At 35.2% G+C, this 20,860-nt stretch overlaps 1 protein-coding gene across 4 annotated transcripts in view; it reads left to right on the top strand.

Moving 5' to 3' along the window:
• Positions 1–20,860, top strand: part of ASPP (Ankyrin-repeat, SH3-domain, and Proline-rich-region containing Protein) — a 309,410-nt gene that overhangs the window by 54,119 nt on the left and 234,431 nt on the right. For 2 of the 4 annotated variants that reach the window (XM_065358731.1, XM_065358737.1), the window contains one exon: positions 17,958–18,023. The exons of 1 other annotated variant lie outside the window; for it this stretch is intronic. In XM_065358731.1, coding sequence (XP_065214803.1) covers positions 17,994–18,023 — 30 coding nt within the window. In that variant the 5' untranslated portion in view covers positions 17,958–17,993. Of the gene's footprint in view, positions 1–8,353; positions 8,626–17,957; positions 18,024–20,860 lie in introns of those variants that run through there. One more of the 4 variants, XM_065358732.1, reaches the window with a different exon arrangement.

Raw genomic sequence — 20,860 nt, 5'->3', positions numbered from 1 at the left:
CATTTAAAGAAAAAAATTTATGAAAACTGATTTGTAATTTATTGGTATTTTGAAGTAGGTAATATAGGTAATAATTACAAAATTTTGAATTTCTAAAAATTCGTAAAAAATCAAAAATTCCACTACCTAAAAATTTGATTTTTCATTTGTGTTCTTTGAAAATTTAATTTTCGTGTAGGTACGCATTTTGAAGCTATCAGTTTCGAAAATTCTCTTTCTTTCCGTGCAGTTTCACATTTGGGCAGAAATGAACATTTTTGTCGTTTTATAAAAATGCAGAATTCAGTTTTCCACTTTTTTGCAGTAAATTAAGTGATATTCTTTTCTTGCCAAAATTTTTCATGCCTCTTGGACCATTTACTCGTATGTTGGGCTACGTAGATTCAATTTTTTTATTAATTCTTGAAAATGGGCAACTCCAATATTATTATGATCGAGTGATACGTATTTCAGTACCATTGGTTGAAATCCACTAATCGTTTCTGTATTGTTTTTCTGTTTCAGGTGAGTACGAAATTTGTGAAAATGAATTGAGTAAGTCATATTATGATTTAAGCTTTTTTTTTTTTTTTTGTTGACTGAGAGTAGTGTTAAATTCGAGGATTTGGTAAAATAATAGAATAAAGGTGTGGAAAGGTATAGTCTACAGTACAAGTTCGAAAAAGTGTTCATTGACATGGGAAAGTGGGCATATCGCAGTAATTGGTTAAGCTTGCGAGAAAACGGTCATTTCAGATTTTGGCAGTGCACAGTATAGAGGGTTGAAACCTCAAAACCCTCATTTTCTCAAGTTGATGCAGGGAAAAAATTTTGTTTTTGAATTTGATAGAGCACAATATGATTTACTTTTTTGATTCTTACAAAAAAAATTCGGGCTGAAAATTCTATTAGATTTGAATATGAAATTTGACAAATCGGCTCAATCTATTGATATATAAGCGGATTTAAAATTGCAAAGATTTGTTTTCAGAAAAAAGTCAGAACAAATAGAATTTTCTATGAAAGGCAATTTTGGGTAAATGAAAATTACCAACTTCATTGCTCAAATTGTTGTAAGTACATACGAGTATATGATGTTCTAGATTTTACACGAGCGCTTATTTGACTGAAAGCAGTGGGGGGAGGGGGGTCTGCTCTCAAAGCAGAGAAATTTTTAGAAAACATGCATGAGAATTCTTACAAAGACATTATGATATGTACTCGTACATGGCTTTTTATGTAAATTCAAACTGGGACACCCGGTATTCCTCGTTCGTTCCATTCTTGCGAATCTCTTGGCTTGAAAAACGCATCGGTGAAGTCATCCGGGGCGATGTAATAATAAAACAACCGACCAGGGAAAAAAGCATATCAGGTCAAATGGTAGAAAAATGTCAACTATTTTATCCGCTTATGTGTGTGCGATCGTAAGTACAAGAAATAATTAGGTTTAAGATGTCGTTGGCTGGGAAGCAGAGATGGGAAGGGGGATGAAAAAAAAGGTACATGGAAAAAACTTTTGTAGTAGCTCTTCGTCAATAAACATACGTGACTGTTTGTAAAACTGTTCGCAGATAGGTAGGTAGGTAGAAGATAGGTACGTTTATGTGTATGTGGGGATATTATTGTTGGCAATTATATTTAGTTGCACATATCAGCACGCTTGTTCTTCGCGGTCAACGACACTCACTATGTACGAGGAAGATACGTACGAGTACGTAGCTTGCAATCACATTGCGGTACCTTGCCCGGAGAGGTTGTTACAGTATGTGTATAGAAATGGAGAAAAAGTAGAGACGTAAGTATGTATGTACATTACATACCGCATGACTCTGTGAGTTGAGTACGCTCGCCGCACGCCATCATAGCTCTGTTGTGTTGTGTATGATGTGGAAATAATTTGTTAAATAAAAGCATCACAGTGTGTATGGATATGATGAAGATCGGAGACGGACACGGACACGGACGGGACGCGGCGACATGCGTTATTTCTATATTACCTCTGTTTGGCCACAACCTGTGAATGAATGTCGAAGAACAATGTGTGTGCGTAACTAGAAGCCAGTTCGGTGTTAGCGGCTAGATCAAGTGTAGTATCGCTTTTCTATGGTACTCGCGAAGCTGCCGATTGTGCTGAGCTGCGGTGGTGGTGTTGATGAGTGTCCTAATAATACCTGTGTAAGTGTGTAGCTGTGTACCTGAGATGTGTAGAAAATATTCGCTATCGTAGTCGCCGGTTGCTCTTTCTCACTTTCTCAGCGGTCTGTTTTTTCGCCGGTGTGCGTATTGTTTTCGATCTGTATTGTTTTGTGGCTAAATACATACGAGTAGTCAGACGTGTGTGGCTATTGTAAGAAGAGATTTGTTGCATATGCATACGTCTTGTTTAGCATAATGTATTATTACGAGTGGATGAGAGCAATCGCGGAAATGAGGTTTTATCAGCGAGGTGTACCCTGCCATGAGACCTATCCGGACATGTGTACTAGTTTTTAGTGCTAGGAAATCTCGAATACCTACCTACTTAATTAAATTAGAGGTAGCATAAACATGAATTGAATCGGTCAGTACGGAAAGGGGATAAGTCCATTTTTGCGTTTTTCAGGAATAACAAAAAACTGATTCATTCAAAAATCAAAAAATTTTAGTAAACATGCTTAAGGCCATTGAAAGAGGACCCCAAGACACAACTTTTAGCGCAGTTTCCAAAAAAAAATATTCACGTGCGCCGGTGCTGTTGCTGCCTAAACAAATGGGACTTAGACCCTTTCTGCTCTCAATCGACAAAATTTCTTTTGAAATTTCTCGGGCACGAATGGGGCTTGATTCTACATCTAAGTACATCATTTAGACTGCTATCTCGTTTAAATTGACCAAAAACCCCTTGAGTTCTAAGACTTTTTGCCGAAGTTGTTAATTTTTTCATCATTTTTCAGTTCAGAGATTAACTTAAATTTCAAAAAATGGTCTTCTCAAAAATGTTAGTTATTTTTCAAGGAATTTAAAACATTTTACAAAAAAGTCATAAATGCGGATCCGCCCTTTTTCTGCGCTCAAATACCACTTTCCCGGCAGTTTTGCGGAAATCTGACATCACCAGTCGATCCGCCGTACTTTGAAACCCCCATTTCCGCAAAAAAAAATTTTTTCAAAAATGTGACTTGTTACATTTCCGTACTGACCGATTCAATTGTAAAAAAAAAAAAAGAAATCATAAGAAATAATACGATTTATAAAAAATCTCTGAAATTCATAGACATTGATGAATTTGAGCCAAAATAGTTGAAAAATGGCGTAAAGAAGGAAGGGCAAAGTAAGAACAGAATTTCGGATCCACGTGACAGGATCTTATTATGAGACAGGGTGTCCACAAGACTGGAAAACCTGGAAAACCTGGAAAAGTCAGGGAATTTGGTCGGTCTGGAAAAGTCAGGGAAAAGTCAGGGAATTTCGTAATTTTCACTCAAAATCCCTGGAATTTTGAAAAAATGATCTGTAAATTTTGGATAAGGACTTGTGATGAAAGAAAAACGTCATTTTTTACTTCTCCAAAGACAAATTTTCAAAAGCTTTTGCCCGAGCGAATGCATCTTGAAATACAAATTTACAAGAGCTTTCGCCCTCGCTTGGGCCTGTTCTGTTTTCTTTGTCAAAATCAACTTCCTTCGAAAAAAACATCATTCAAATTCTAAAATTTTGAAAGTCAGAAAAAACTACTTGTCTTCACATGAAAAACCCTTGTTTTTATGCCTCTCGAAATGCAAATTTTTAGAAGCTTTTGCTCGAGCCTGTTCTCGTTTCTTTTTTCAAAGTACGAGTAACTTCTTTCAAAAAAAACATCATTCCAATATTAAAATTTAAGGAACCAAAGAATGAACTCTTTGCATTAAAAAACCCTCGTTTTTAGACATCTCGAAATGAAAATTTTCAAAAGTTCTAGCCCTCGCTTCGCTCGGGCCAATTTGTTTCTCATTTTCAAATAAACAAATTTCATATTTTCAGGCCTCCAAAAATCCAAAAAACAAAAGAAAAATTTGTATAAGTCATATGAATATTGTATAAATTGGCCAAAATTGATGCATGTTTTATTTATTCATTTTTAATTTAAAAAGTTAATACTTAATCGAAGTTTAGCTGTTTTTTATAGCCGAAGAAGTACCTAGTTCGAAGAGGAGCTTATGAAATAAAAACTACACCCCCCCTCCACCAAAAATTCCTCTTTAATTAAAGTGTGGAGTAAGCATAGAAAATTAAAAAAAATTGTCTGGAAAAATGGAAAAATTGGTCTGGAAAACCTGGAAAAGTCAGGGAAAATCATTTCCAGAAATGAGTGGACACCCTGATGAGAAACTGATGGGACCCAAGATTTGCAGGGTATATCGATATTTTGCTCCAAGTCCTTCAATGTTCAATGTTCCTCAGCCTTTTTGATCAATTTCAATCGCTCTCCATTTCATTTTCTTTCTTTGAAATCGCGGCTATTCCGCTAGAGGAAGTATTTGGCTGCTAATAGTGTGTTGATTCGAAGTTATTGTCGGGTCATACCATGTCAATTCAACCAAAAAAATGCAATTTTGAAAGTCATGCTTTTCGATTTCGCTTAATTTTTTTTTACAATGTTTACCCACCCAATAAGTAAGAAACCCGCAATCAGTTTGGTCCCAGCCCCCTCAGGGGGGCCTGGCTTCAATCATTTTCACATTGTCTCGACTCAACTTTAGCAGCGCATTACTCCAAAGCTATGATACTTTGATCAAGACTGATTTCACAGTTCAAAACCCAAAGGACATTGCATTTTGAACTTTTTAAGAATTTTGAAATTTTCATAATAGCGCTGTAAGTGGAAGCTACCATTTAAAATTCTGAAAAAATTTCCAAAGATGTACTTTTTGATGCTTTTCCGAAATATTCAATTTTCGAGATGGGGATATTCTAATGGAGGGGGAGCACACCCTCCCCAAATTTGGGCAAAACTTTCAATAAAAAATCTGGGGCATGTGATATATCGAATTGTATGTTTTTGGCGACGCTGAACTTGAATATGACGTCATATTTCATGGTGTCTAACGGTCCTTCCGGTCCTTCCAGGTCAGTAAAAGTCCTTCTTTTTGCCTATTGGTCCTTCTTTTTCAAAAAGTCCTTCAAAAGTCCTTCTTTTTGCCCGAAGGTCCTTCTTTATTCCGAATTTTCTAATAATTCTGTCATTTAATAAAAATTAGAAATGGTGTTCTTTTACGTCTCATATTGTATCAATTTTCCAAAGCTTTCGCCCTCGCTTCGCTCGGGCTACATAATTTTGCTTTTCTTTTCTCTGACCGAAGTTAAAGGGTAGAAAAATACCTATGACTCCTCAAATTAAAAATAATGCTGTTTTACTACTCGAGAATTGTGGATTTTCGAAAGCTTTTGCCCTCGCTTCGCTCGGGCGTTTATTCATATTTTTATCTATGATAAAGACCTATAAAATTTTCTGAAAACTTTTAAATTTGTAAATTTTGAAGCTATGAAAATCAACTTTTTGCATAAAAAATGATGTTTTATGTTTTGAGTTATCAATTTTTCACAGCTTTCACCCTCGCTTCGCTCGGTCAAATTGCAATTCTGCTACAACAATTTTCAAAGGAAAAATCAACTCGAGAAATTCCAAAAACATAATCGAATCGATGAAAAATTCAAATACATTTTTTATTCGACATTTTTGTTTCCAACTTCCTTTTTTAAAAAATGGTTCGAACCACATCTGGCCAATTTTTGGAGGAAATCTTGGTGCGGAGAGGGGGGGGGGTTGGAGTAAAAAATTGGGAAAATCTAGCGAGAAAAATTGAAAGAATGTCTCAGTCTCACCCCCTCTCCATCTCCCACCACGCATCGTTTCGTCATCGCCTCTGAAAATAAAATGTAATGTTTTGTGTGGAAAAGTTTTTTGCTTAGTCTTTTTTTTGATTACTTTTTGGTTAATAAAGTTATTTTTTTGAGAAAAATTTGAAGTACCATCCCTGATATTAAAATTGTTCATCAAAGTAGTTTCCCTTACTCAATTTTGATGTCTAAAAAGTAAGCGAGGGTACGTGAGGCGTGACAAAGTATAACTTAAAAATATGTCGTATGTTAAAAAAAATGAAACAAATTAGAAAAAAGTACGAAATTTTGTTTTTTGAATTTGGTATACCGAATTCAAAAAACAAAATTTAGACAAGAAATTTATCAGGTCTATTTTGAATACATATTTTTAATTTTTTTGTTTCTTTTAAAAATTATAAATTTTCAAAGTTTTTTTTGGCAATTTTTAAAAAATGGATTAGGGGGGGGTCAGTAGGTGCATTTTTAATTTTAAAAAGGTCTTTCCAATGTCCTTCAAAAGTCCTTCTTTTTAGTTTTCAGATTTTGTTAGACACCCTGTATTTTTGATTGGACCCTATCCACGGCCCCAGCACCTCCCCAAATGGGGTAACGGTTCAAAAAAAAGTTTGTTCGTGCGACACATGAAATATCGGTGTTTTGATGACGCTGAAGACGAATATGACGTCAGATTTCTGATTGGACCTCATCCATGGCCCCTAGCACCTCCCCAAAGGGGGTAAAAGTCAAAAAAATGGTTTCATTTGTGTGACACATGAAATAGTAGGTATGTTTTCGATATTGCTGAACACAAATATAGCCTTAGTTTCTCCAATAAAAAATCTGACGTCCATGACTCAAAAATGTTGATCGAATTGAGGTGGAATGACCCTCTCAACTGTCCTAATTTCGGACACTTTTACAATGTTTTTCAAAAATTACTTGAAACTAAGCAATTCAATGTCATTATGTTCTGGTAGAATAACATCAGGAGAACCGTTTTTGAGTATCAAGTTATAAATTTTGAGTGATTTTGTTTATTTTATCGGATATTCGTGATTTCAAATTAGAAACTTCTTATTGATGCACAAATTCGTTCTTTTGTTCAGAAAAATTGGAACATTAATTGGCTTAGGTATAGTAGGCAAATTTCTCTAAATAAAATTAATATGTTTGGTATTTCATTTATCAACAGGAGACAACCAACAGTATTTTTGTTTCTTGAGGTAAAATTAACAGTTTGTATTCAGGACCATTTTCTTTATTATCGAAATGTTTGGCTACGTTCTGTAGGTAACTATTTTACCGGACTTTAATGCGTTGCATTTAGAAAAATTGCACGAATGCTCAAACGAATGGCATAGGATGAAAACTTTCGCATCAAGGAGACGCACGGTCCATGATCCAAGCTATCGGGAAACTGTAGGTATTTCGCACAGTTCTGGGTATTTTCATACATCGGATATATTCAATGTCTTGACCCATCGTAGCGAAAAAATTCATCTTTCGGTTTGTTCAAGGCGCGAACATCCGAATGCGATTCGAACGATGTTGGCGTGTTTTCAAGTGAGAACGTAGACCTTACGGATTGTTTTTCTTCAACGAAATGTTATACTTAATGAGGATGTAGAAAGAATTTTGAAAAAGTTTATCCGGATTAACCGTCCACCTTGCTCCCTGCGTAGCCCTCTTCTCCATTCGGTGATTCACTGGCGTGTATGGTAAAAGTTTTATCGTGTCGGACGTGAGGTTTTACGTCGAAAGAAACTTCCCGGTGTCGTAGATTGATCCGTGAAATCGCCTAGGATTCGTAGTTGCGCGAAATTTTTAAGCTAGCTTTTGCCAGGTGGTTTGTTGTAGTATAAAAGGAGTTAGATGATGATGGAGTGAAAGGGGAAGGGGTGAAGAAATTCACTTTGGTTTGAGAGGCAGTAATTTTCGTGATTGGGTCTCGAGTCTGGATGTGGAATTTTCCTTGAGATGTTCTTATTCCAATTTTTTGTGGTCTTGTGTGTTATCTTTTATACATACTTATTTTATTGCTGGAAAAAAATTTTCACGCTGATGAGGGGACTTTGAAATTATTGAAAAACGTTTTTCAGGACCTTTTTTCACAGCTATACGAAACAGTATCTTTCATAGTTTCTAGTAAGTAAAAATTTTTTCGTGAGTAGATTTGATTCTGAGAATTATAACGAGATGGTCCTAAAAAATTGCATCGAATTGAATTTTTAATGAAAATTTCCGTCGCGTGTTTGGCTTCATCTGAATTTCCCCTTTTTCCTGTCAAATATTGTCGTCAAATTGCTCGTATTACATTAATTTTCAATTTATAACTGGTTTCAATTAGGAAATATCGTACTGACTTTTTCACGTTAATACATTTTCGTGTTTCTTTTCTGCAGAATATTCTTATCGCGAGTTGATCTGATAAGGTTCTATCCAACTGCATTGTGTTTGCCAATGCGATAAAATTGGACGAGCTCGCCTGATTCTACGAACTCATTTTCCTTCCATTTCTAATTTATTCGTCTTCGTGGTCGTGTCTTTTTCTGCAGGTTAATGGTTCATTTGCAAGAATTTGTTGAGGTGTTTTCATTTTTACTTTACTTGCGATTGCCCGGCTCGTGCTTTCAATTCGACGTATGAAATTTTATGCCGATGTCGTTGATTTATTTGTGTTATTGGTTCGCGAATTTTTCTGAATTTTTTTTTGATTGGTCGTTTATTCGCGTTTATTTTGTCGAAATCGGAGATCGTGTTTAGTTTTGACGAATTCGTTCAACATGAAATATAATTATTGTCTTCGTAAGTTAATTCCATTTTTATGTTTCGAATTTTGCGTTTAATATAATTTTCGTAGTCAATTTTTATTTTGGGTGTTTTTTCCCTCATTGCAACGTATCTCTCAAGTCAATTGACTCTTGAGCCTTTAAATTTTTTTTTTTTTTTAATTTGAAGATGAAAAATTTGGAATATTATTTTGAGCTAAGAAATAGTTCACAAAAAATGGAAAGTGTATCTTTTTGGAGAGGTAATTTATTTCTGTGATTCGATTTAAAATTATATTTTGAATTTTATCGTTTTAATTCGAAGTTAAAATAGAACAAGCTCAACCCACTTCAAATTTTCCATTTTTTTCAACATTTCCCGTCGTGTGCTTTACAACAATGTCGACTCGTTGTCGATTCATGTGATAAAATCTCGTTAAAATAAGACTAATACGCTGTGAAATGTATAATTTAAGCATCATCGTACGTTTTCTCAACCCATCGCTACGGATACGTAAGTTTGAATCGAATTCGACGTATTATTTACCCATTCGAGCGACTACGCGATGTGACAAAATAATTCGCGGTACAAAAGCTCACTAATTTCAGCTTGATTCAACATCAATGGTGACAAATTCGAAGATCAACTTTTGGCTTGCGTTATTAACGAAATTCGAAAACGATTATTCGATTTGTTATCATCTCACGTTATGGTTAGGTACGTTGCCTAATCAAATTTTATATTAGAGTCTCGACGTTATCGTATTTAATTCTCATCACCGCGTGTAAAAAGGATAAAATTATACACAATGTTGAGCTTTACTTTATATACGCGAATGTGGAACGTTAATTCGCGTAGAGCGCCTGAAGAATGCAGGAGAAAACATTTATAAAGTTTACGAGCTCGCGCGTACAGTACAGATTTTAGCGTTGAAGGGAGGTATAGGCAGGCAGGGTGTAGGAAAAGAAAAAAAGTAGCGAGATGAATAGCGGTGTACTTCACTTCACGGACGTAAGGTTTATTTGTATGTGTATGAAGGGAGAACAATACCTCGCCAATTGCACGGATTAACAGAGAGGCGAATTTATGACGTTATTTGTGTATAAAAAAATTATCGTATAGTAGATTGCAAAGCAACCGAGAGAAAAATATATTGCTTATGGAAAAATGATAAGTAATAATAACGATAAGTCGACTGTGTTTATTGTTAAAGGTGTGCGGTATGGCGCTTAAGTATATATTAAAAATAGGAAAAAATGTACAATGAAGTGCTCTACCATTTACCTCCTGCTCTGTTGAGCTGAACTGAGTTCACAGTGTGTTCCACAAGTCATTTGTTATTACCGAAGTTGATCAGTTTTGATGGAAGATTTCAATGGGGTTTGATTTCCTGGACTTGAGGTTTACCTATAGGTTGATAGCTCAATTTTGAAGCTTTCACGACGACATAATACTAACGTAGGGTATTTGATAAATCATTGGGCACATTTCTGTCCTGAAAAGGCCCAGTTTTTAATTGTTGATTCCATTCAAATGCAGTTTTGACAATTTTTGCGTTCTTAGAACAGGTTCAATGATTCACAACTTTTTTGTGAACAAACATTGACTCGAAAATGGTAATTTTGATGAATGTTTCAACCTTTCTATAAGTACATTTCACGCTTCAAAATTTACAAAAATCCTATACAAGAAAAAAGGAAATTATTTTCTTCTATTTAGAACTGGTTTTTTTAGAAGTTGAAAGGAAGGTGGTATTTTAAAACATTTTCAACTTATTCATTTAAAAAGTAAATAAAATTCCAATTTTTTGAGCCTCTTACAACTTTTTCTGAAGATTGCTCCCCCCTTCAGTTTTCTGTAAAAAAGTCATTATGCGACCTGTATGCTTTTATTTTAAGCAAATTTTGAGAATTTTGATTTTTACCATTTTCCCGCCAATTATCCATTACAGATTGACTAATCAGGCGAATTCCCTCTAAATTTACAAAAAAAAAAATGATAACAAGAGTTTGAGTATTGAGATAAAATGATGGATTAAACACAAATGTGAAAATGATCCTGGTATGTGAGTTTTTTTTGTTTGAAAAACAAGTTTTTTTTTCATTATTTCTGAAAATGAAAAAATTGACACGAATTTGCTATCGACTAAAAAATCTGTGTTTTTCACGGTGAAAACTTTCGAAACACACTATATTTTAAGTAAACATCGCTATATCGAGGACGAATTTATACTCTTCAATACGTATAATAAACTAAATTAAAATCCGTTATCTATGAGCTAATGAGAAATTTACATAACGAATGTGCATATAAGCACGTTAAGCTTTAGTTGGTCGAGAATAAAAACAGCTCTGATGTTCGAAGCGGACAATTTTTTTCCACAGCTTCGCCGAGGTATACGATATAAATGCGTGTACTATGAAGTATATTGCTCGAGCTTTATATATTCCACTGGTAGACCGTGTGGGGGGTTCTTATGCACAATATAAGTTGGGTATACGATGAGGAAACGTATTTATTATGCTATGTTATAAAATAAGCTAAATTAACGGATTATTAATGGCGGATTTATAGGTATTTTTTTTTGCTCGATGAACGGTGCGGCGACGACGATTGCGAATTATAAACTTGGAAAGTTTGCTGTACACTTCAATTAAACTTAGCTCATTGTAAATCTTGGCGAGTTGAGTTGGTATACCTACGACTACGTGAGCTTTACAAGGGTAAAAGAGTTATGGACTGAGATTACAGTTGTGAAGTTTTCAATTTAACCGAGCTGCTCGCGAAAGACACTGTGGTGCATTGGGTTAGGTATACGATAGGTGTATGTCGGTGAAATGCTAAATCAATTAATTGACGAAGCGACGAAGCAGGGAAGTGGTAATTGTTTTACCTGGTGCTCTTTTTGAATGCGGTTCGTTTTAATAATAATTTTTCATTTCATCGACAAGTTGCACATACTCATACATGTGTCGTGCGGTGATTATCGTTTATGGTCGAAATGGTGTACGATGCGCTGCCATATAACGAAACCAGTTTTATTCGATGTGCGAATGACAACTTAATAACTAATAACAGTAATTACGAGATTAATTTCTTAATATGGTACCAAACGACGATCAAACACACAGGATGGTTCGTATTAAGAACCCATTGCGCGTTTGATTTTTTCATCAACCTTTCCTCCTCCTCTTCCTGCAGCTCTTCCTCTTTGGTTGCCGTTCGTTGTGTCATGATGTGTGTCTGTGGTGCACACGATAAATGAGATAATATGGTATTTTTTAATATTATAGGTATGTGTGGTGTGGGGCTATAAAAATAATTCCATTTGATACGATTTTATTGTACATGGATTTTTTTTGTCCTCGTCGCCGCTGAGCGACGATGTTCGAGTAATAACGGACTTATATTTTGGAATTTATTCAGCCTGGAAAAAATATCCAAAAGATGTTGAAAATGACGAGAATCTCGTATACAGTATAGTGGTCGCCGATGACGAGATTTTTAAAATTATTGTAGGCAGATGCGTGTACCATCATTACCCTATTGACAATTTCAAGTGGCAGAATGCTAGCAACAGTGCTAGCATGACCATGCTAGCACTGGTTGCACCATTTTGAACACCTTTCCTAGCATATCTGCTAGCAAACTGTTGCCAGCACAATGCTAGGAAAATGGTACTAGCATTACGCTAGCAGCATTTTTCTAGCATTATGCTAGCGATGGTTTGCTAGCAGATATGCTAGTACAGGTGTTCAAAATGGTGCCATTGGTGCTAGCATAGTCATGCTAGCATATTTCTAGCATATGCTGGCATACATTTGGCATAATTCTAGCAGGGGGACTTGCATTATGCTAGCATCAGTTTGCTAGCAGATATGCTAGTGCAGGTGTTCAAAATGGTGCTACTGGTACTAGGATGATCTTGCTAGCTTTTTGCTAGCATATGCTAGCGTCTGTATAATATGTATAATGCTAGAAGTGCATTAATTTCCTTATAAAAGAATAGGGTATTTTTAATTATGGTATGTTTCCCAAAAATATCCAAAAATGGGCAATTGCCCTACAATGCTAGCTTAGAACTAGCATTGCACTAGCATCTTGTGCTAGTATAAACTGAGTGATTAGTTTGCCAACTTCACTCTTCTTAATTTAAACAAGAAACTGTATTGAGCTTATATTCAACTTGACTACATACTTCATCTAAGAGAAGTTAAGTGTATCATGCTAAAGAATAACGCTAGCAATTTGCTAGCATTATGCTAGCACTTGACTGCTAGCACTTGACTGCTAGCACCTGGATAAGAAGTCTTTTAACAAAAATCCAGCACCATGCTAGTACTTTGACTGCTAGCTTTACCAAGGTTAGAATAGCGCTAGCAGTAGACTAGTGCAAGTTTACCTGTGATTGCACTTCTAGCATGTAACTAGCAGATTGCTAGCATGCCTTTTGCTAGTTCACCTCATGCTAGCACCATTACAGGGTGCTAGCAATGCACTAGCAATATGCTAGTAGTGACTGCTAGTTTTACTCGGTGGTTATGCTGCTAGCATGAAACCAGCAGATTGCTGGCCTGTCTTTTGCTAGTTCACCGCATGCTAGCATCATACCAGTTCTATTCTAGGATGAATTTTCCAATAAAATGTCTGCTGGCAAAGTGCTAAGTGCTCACACCATTCTAACTGGTAATCTGCTAGTTGATTCCATGCTAGCACCGTGCTAGTATTCTGCTACTAATGCTAGCATTCTGCTAGTAAAATTGTTGATAAGATAATTATTTTGCTAGGATTAACTAGTTGGTAGCTTTATGCTAGGAGAAACTGCCAGCATCGCTTGGTAATTATGATGCTAGGATATAACTAGCATGTTGCTAGCATACATTGTGCTAGCTCATCTCAGGCTAGTATTATGGTAGAATTTTGTTAGCAGGAGCTGCTGGGATCACTCGATAATTATGGTGCTGTGTTTTAACTATCATATCCCTAGCATACATTTTGATAGATAATCTCACATTAGCAATATGATAGCATCATGCTAGCAGGGACAACTGGCATTACTAGGTAATTATGAGGCAAGGGTTTGACTAGCACACTGCTCGCATACATTTTGCTAGCTCACCCCATGCTAGCGATATGATAGCATCATGCTAGTATGAACTGCTAGCATCACTTGGTAATTAAGGGCAAGTGTTTAACTAGCATATTGCTAGCATGCATTGTGCTAGCTCATCTCATACTAGATATACGATAGCATTTTGCTAGTGGGAAATGCTAGCTTCATTCGGTAGTTATGTTGCTAGCATGTAGCTAGCTATCATTGCTAACATACTTCTTGCTAGTTTGTATCATGCTAGTAATAAGCTGGCATTTTGCTAGCATGTTATGCTAGTTCATTTCATGCTAGCATAACGCTAGTATCATGCTAGTTTCCTGCTACTCATGCTAGGTGGGTGCTACTAATGCTAGCATTCTGCTAGTAAAATTGTCAATAGGGATATCGTGTTCCCGCTATAGGAAGACATTAAAAGTTGATCTGTTTTTCGTATCGCGTTATAGTCCGGCAAGTGGACGAGATGTCGGATTTATTACATCAGCTATCCGCCAAGATGCATTTTAAAATCGCATTTATTAGCACAACTTAGCCGTAAAGGGAAATGCAACAGCTCGTTGCATGCCAGAGGCTGCAACGTGTAGTCATAAAGTACCGTGTAATACTCAGCTGCCGCCTTTTGTTACGGTGAAATTCTCTTATTATATTTACGTATTTATTTAATTGAAAAATACATACTCTCTATGTATAGAACGTGTGTCATTCGTATATGGTGAAGCGGTTAGCGGTTGGTTTACGATGTGGATGTGTATATTATTGTGATGGATTTTTGTTGCTAGTACTATTTATGCGGTTTTCGTTGCCAGTGGCTAAGTACATACGAGTATGACTTTTATGTCATATTTTTCACGCTGTCTTGTTGTTTTACCTCTGTATAATTTCAGTCGAGTTTTTTTTCTTCTTTATGGGTGGGGTATTTCTCTTTGTTGATTTGATGGGTTTCCATAAAAAATTGTGCATAATTTGAAAACTTTTTCTCAAATAATTTTTGGATTTTTTTGGTGGGAACAAAATAGAAAATTTAAGAAACATTTTCGTCTGAAGAAATAAAATAAGTTGAATGATTTCGAAAAAATCAATTATACTCAATTTTGATTTTACTTCTTGGGAGTGGAGCAGGGGAAAGAGAAGGTGGAAAAGTACAATGCGATCTGTCGCAGTGCCGGTAGTTTTGAATAAAAAGTGTGGGAAAATGTTGAATTGGAGAATTGAAAAGATCATTTATTGAATCCAATTCGTCAGTCATGATCTGAATTCATTGTTGCCTTAATGGGATGATGGGAGGATGGAAGGAAGGAGGGAGGGAGAGGCGGGAGAAAGATTATTCTACAAAATAACCGTTTTGAATGCCCGTGAGCTCATTTTGCGGATGTTTTTTTATTGTCAGGATATCTTGATTTTTCCACTTTTGTTTTACTTTTTTATGTCAAAGTCGCAAAAACAGTGCTGGTGTTTTGAAAAAATTACCAAACATTCCTGCTTGCTTGCAATGCTAAAATTTCTAAGCAGTCCTAGTGTTTGTTGAAATTTTGAAAAACTGCAAAGAAATAGGTTTTTTGCCAAAATTGCAGTAGTACTCTTGGGTTTCTTCCCAACATTGACGAATGTTCTGCTTTTTTGCCAGAAGCCAGAATTTGCAAAAATTCAGTACACTTTTTGCCAAAATTTCCAATATTTGACTGAAGTTGCAGAACAGCAATCCGTTTTTTGGCAGGATTACTGAACAATTCTGCTTATATTTGATTGATTTGCTAAACAGTTTTGATTTTTATCTGAGTTTCCAAAAAAATTCTGCGTTTTTGCCAGAATTCAGAATTTTTAGTGATTGTTTATTTTTTTTTTTTTTTACCAAAATTAAAGTCTTGTGTTTTTTGCAAAAATTCGCAAGGCAACTGCCAAAAAAGTATTGTTTTTTTTTGCTAGATTTGCCAAACATTTCTAGTTTTTTAATTTACTTAAATTGTCTGAAACTGTCAAAAAATTCAATTTTTTGCCAAAATTCTTAGAAACAACTCCTGGTTTCTGCTAAAATTGCAGAAAATATTGTTTTTTGCAACGATGGCTCAAAAGATCTCTTTACTAATTTTGCCAAAAAACTGAGAAATTAAAATTATTGTATTGTTTTTTTGTCAAAACTGCAAAAAAAAACTCGGTTTTTACCCAAAATTTCGAAAAAGTACACTACTTTTTGTCAAAAGTTATCAAAAGAAATTATTGTATTTTTAGGCGAAATTACTCAACGATACTTTTTTTTCCTGTGTCAAACAGTGTTGGTCTTTGCCAAAATTGTTAAAAGTTACCAAATTTTTCCAATTCAAAAACTTTTGCTTCTTCGCCAAAATTGTCAAAAATCGCCAATTTTTGCCGAAATTTGACTTGAGTTCTTATTTTTTTTTTTGCCAAAATTGCCAAGTACTTAGTGTTGCTTTTTTGCCAAAAATTTTCAGAAATTGAATGTTGCTAATTTTTTTTTAAATTCCAAAAATGTGCTGCGTTTTTCCATTTTTTTGATCAAATTTTGACATTTTTCATTAATTAATCCTTTTGTACTTCAGAAGTTTGATTTTTTTTTCGTTTTTTCAAATTTTTATTAAAAACATTTTGTATTTATTTTTTTCGTGTTTCTAGTTTTATTTCATTGCAAAGAGAAAATGTAGCAGCAATCAACAGTCAGAAAGCAAGAACCCTCCTGCAGTCGGCGAATTGTTAGCTTGGCGTTTTTCGCAATTCAAACTTTAAATTTAATCAATTTTTAAAAAACGAGGGAAGGTCTAATTCTTTGAATTGAAATTTTTTCAAAAGTTGGAATTTCAACAAATAGTTTGTTGTCTGGGTAATAGTCACTCAAATTTTGCCCAAATTTTCAAAATATGTGTGTTGAGATTTGAGCGTTGAATTGCGAAACGTACGCGATGTTTTGTTTATTTTTAATTAAATGCTTGCACATTTGAACCGAATTTTTTTTTTTGAAAACGGTGTAAAAATAGTCGATGGGGTTGCACATATGTACAATGTCAAGATAGCTCGATTATGATCATTTCAATTCACCTCAGTTATTTTCCCAATTTTTTAAAATGTACTTTTCCCCCCTCCATCGCCATCATCTTGGTAACTATGCTGGCGAATTTCTTGTAACAATTAATGATATTTCGAACTTTTGCTCACCGAATATGTTTGCATCGAGATTTCAAATCTTATAATTGACCTCTCAAGTCAGCCCAGCACACAAATGAGACATCTTCATCTTATCTAATACATATTATTCTTTATGTATAGCTCGTATGCCTACCTATACGAATGAGATATATTCAAGTTACGTTGTGCGTGAGACGACGGAAGACGTGAATTACTGAACTGCTGCGAGTAGGTACTCAGTGTAAACGGGCAATACGCGTAAAATTATGGGGTTCTGAGAGTCGGCTCCACATGAAGCGTGACGAACGCATAACGTTATGTTAGAATGGAGACTGAGAGAGAACCAGAGAGGGCAATAAGGATATAATTTTTGCAAAATTGCTGCAAGGAAGCAACAGCGGTGTGGCGGCTCTTCTCGTCGTAACGACGTTGGTCGGTCTATCTTAGCCTCGGATGGTAAATGCAAATTTATGTTTAGTGTAAAAGATCCTTATATATACTCGTATAGCTCGTACTGAGAAACTGAAAGAGAACGTGTAATATTCTAAATCGTGAATTACGTGTATAATTTGGGGTCTTTGGCCGGCTTTTGCCCCTGTCTGTACCTACACCGTACACCTATTCACGTATACTTATTACTTATGCAGATATATTAAGGGGCCCAAAATTGACTCCATCGTTGACAGTTGGTTGGCATACAGATGGAGATAAGTAATATGTATGCTGTAATTGCGTGCGTAGATCATATTGTACGTAATACATTGTATGATTTCGTAAAATGCGTTCGTACACTTACCCATCTAAATGCAACGTATGTGTATATAAATGTGAAAAAATAGTTCGTGAAAATACTCTTGGGAATATTGTCGAGTGGAGGTGTTTGTTTGTATGGTCTGTTCAAAAGTTACGCCTACATTATCGTAGCCTAGCCATACGTGCTCGATTCGAATATAATACGAACGAGGTATTAATTTTGAAACTTTCACGAGTTTCGATATATGTACAAGGTGCCAGGCTGTTTTGGTCAAAGATATGGATAGTTCTCATGCCTGAATTTTGAAAAGATCTCATCGGTTTTGAATCTTTTTTATACCTAACGATAATTTTATGGTTTATGTTACAGAGAATCAATCGGATTGTTCGTATACCGTAGTATGGCATGAAGGAACCAGGATTTTTTGGTGATTCGGTGAGTCGACTTTCTTGATTTAATCTCCTTATTTGGTATTTCGTAAGCTGGTAAATTTTTATAAAACTACCTCGAGTTGTCGTCAACATCGAGATGGAAAAAGTAGAGGTATTTTCTTCGAAGCAAAAAGATGGCCAAAATGACACTGGGAGTTTGAAAAATAATAACATTATTCGTTGAAAAAGGTGAGTTCAAGAAAGGGCACGACTTGGCGGATGATGGAAAATCGTTAAATTTAATTTCGAAGTTGAAAAAAAAAATTAATGAAATTTTTATTCAATTTTCCCCCTCGCGTAATTTCTTTACCATTTTCTTGTTTTCGTCTTGATATTTATTTATAACTTCGTCAGTTTACGTTCGCTGTTGTCGGGTGCGAAGAGTTCTCGAAATCGAATTTCATGTAGCGACAAAAGTTCTCGCGATCGGGTGCCCCGGATGTATCATGGCGGGCAATGTAAATAAATTATTTAAATTATTACGACGACGACGACCAGGGAAACTCGTCTTGGTTAATGAAAAAAAGCTGCGGTAAAGCTGATGGAAGAAAGGGTAGGGAGTTTGTTCAATTACGGTCACCTTAAGAATATTCGTGGATTGGAAGTTTTCGAATTTCTGTAAATTCTCGAAGATGGGAAACTTATATCGATATCTTTTTGTGGTATAAAAATGGTGCCGTTTTCGAGAAAATTATACGTGATTGAATTTTTGTAGGTTATGACAATTATACTTACTCAAATAGATTGTTGAAGGTATTCGGGTGTTTGGCGTGTATGTATTTTTTCTTTTGTATTCTTTTAAAAACTGTGGCATGGTCAAGGTCTCTTTGTTATTGACCGGCGACTGAATTGTTGCGTTCTCGGAAGACGACATTATTTCGTTAATAGAATACGAATTACGTTTAATTAAAATCGACGTAACTGTAACTTTGGTAAAAATTTAATGAAATAGTACCTGGTCAACGCTATACGAGTATACGATCAGATCTCGTTAAAATTTAGGTGAAATTAGAATACAACCTTATACAAAAGCTCATTGTGGTCGTGCAGACGATAAAAAATTTTAATTGAAGCTTGTACGTTGGGTTTGTTCCGTGCTGTGCTTGATAAAAACACCCTTAAGAGAATTTTGTTTGGCAAGTTGAACTTGCGAATAGGATAACTGGCCCAGACTCGAGTTCAAAATGTCACCCAACTCAGAGCCATTTTACTGACGCGTTCTTAATTAAAGATCGGCCTTTTTAGAGTGCTGACGAGTTTGATGTACGAATACTTTGAACGGAGTGTTTTTTCCCGCCTTATGTCGTTTGTTGGAATGTAAAATGCCTTCCGTTGGTTCGGGGTGATTTCAGATTCGGTGTCGAGATCATGTTGTCAAAGGGAGTGAAATGAAGTCGACGTCGAAATGAAAATTATCGATACCGAATGAATTTTCAGTTGAATGTTCTTAAAAAGATTTTATGAAGTTTAGAGTGGTGCTAGTGTACGTTTCCAGTATTTTTTTTTTGTTTTGAGACAATGACAATGCAGCATATCAAACAAACGAAAAAAAAAGGGTGAAGTGTACCAGCTTGAAGGAGAATTTTTTTGTAACATTTTGAAATAATCAACATACATAAAATATAATCACTTGATCAGAAGCTAGCTAATAAAATTGAGAGAGCTTTTCACTGTGTAATTGAAAAAAATGCACCAGATGGATTCAACTGAAGTGAAAAAATTTCAAAAATTCATTATAGATGTAAAAAAAATTTACCAGCCTTCATCCTCTAGTTGTTTGCCGATAAGGTTAGATAACAGTCTGCGCCCGATGGTCTGTAAGTCGATTTTTTTCTGTAATAAATGAATACCATTTTCTTTAACCATCTTCAACCTATCTGCGGATTTTTGTCAATGAATACTTTGCAGCCAAAAGTTTCATGATCTCCATTACAAAAATCACGTTTTTGGAGCGTTAACGTGGTTTTTTTCTCTGGAATTACGAACGTCTTCTTTTTTCTGCTGCTAGGAGGAGAAGGTGGAGCTTTTCGTTGTCTATTTGCATCATCTTCTCTCTCCATAGCCCCACATCTTTCATTTTGGTAATTCCAAAATTGTTTTGAAGGATCCGTATTCCTTCTTCCTAGCCACCTCCATCTGCCAATTAACGTTGGTGTCTAAACATTTCAGTGGCTGAATTACATTATTTTTTATTTTGGATGAATTTATGAAAAAGTAAATGCCCATTTCTGTTGAAAAAAATTGGGTCGAGTTGATTGGAGGTCAACAGCTTTGTTTTTGATAATTTTAATTGACTATAGTGATGGTTTTTAGTTGAATAAAGCCTCAGGCAGTTTTTTAGGTTTTCCAGTTTTCAAAAAATATTCATAAAAAACTTGAAACTCATGTGTGCAGAAAAAAGTGATAATGATCTCAAACAAACAGAAATTGATGTTGAAATATTAAGCTTGAATCGGTAGGAATCAAAGCGAAAATGGCGAATTTGAGTTCATAAGTGCTAAATTTCATTTTGAGCTACTTTTTAAAACTTTTTTTTGAAAACTGGTAAATTCAAAAATTGTCTTAGAACTTTGGAACATCTCGAATCTACAATCATTCAATTTGAAATGTCGGGAACAAGGTGCAGTCTAATGTTCATTTTTTCACCACATTTTAATGAAATTTAATTTTTTTAAAATAGAAAATTTGTACGAACTATCAAACCCTAGGCATCATCATCAAGTTCTTGAAAGTATTAACTTCATTTCCAATTTTTTTGATACCAATAGGGACCCTTGGCTTGGATTAGCTTGCTTTTTTGTTTCAATGTTTCTTCAGACTTACTTGGTAAAATTCAGTCGT

Source organism: Planococcus citri, chromosome 3, assembly GCF_950023065.1.
Source record: "Planococcus citri chromosome 3, ihPlaCitr1.1, whole genome shotgun sequence".
Classification (NCBI taxonomy): domain Eukaryota; kingdom Metazoa; phylum Arthropoda; class Insecta; order Hemiptera; family Pseudococcidae; genus Planococcus; species Planococcus citri.
The sequence above is the reverse complement of the archived record's forward strand: the minus strand, read 5'-3'. Positions and strand labels throughout refer to the sequence as shown.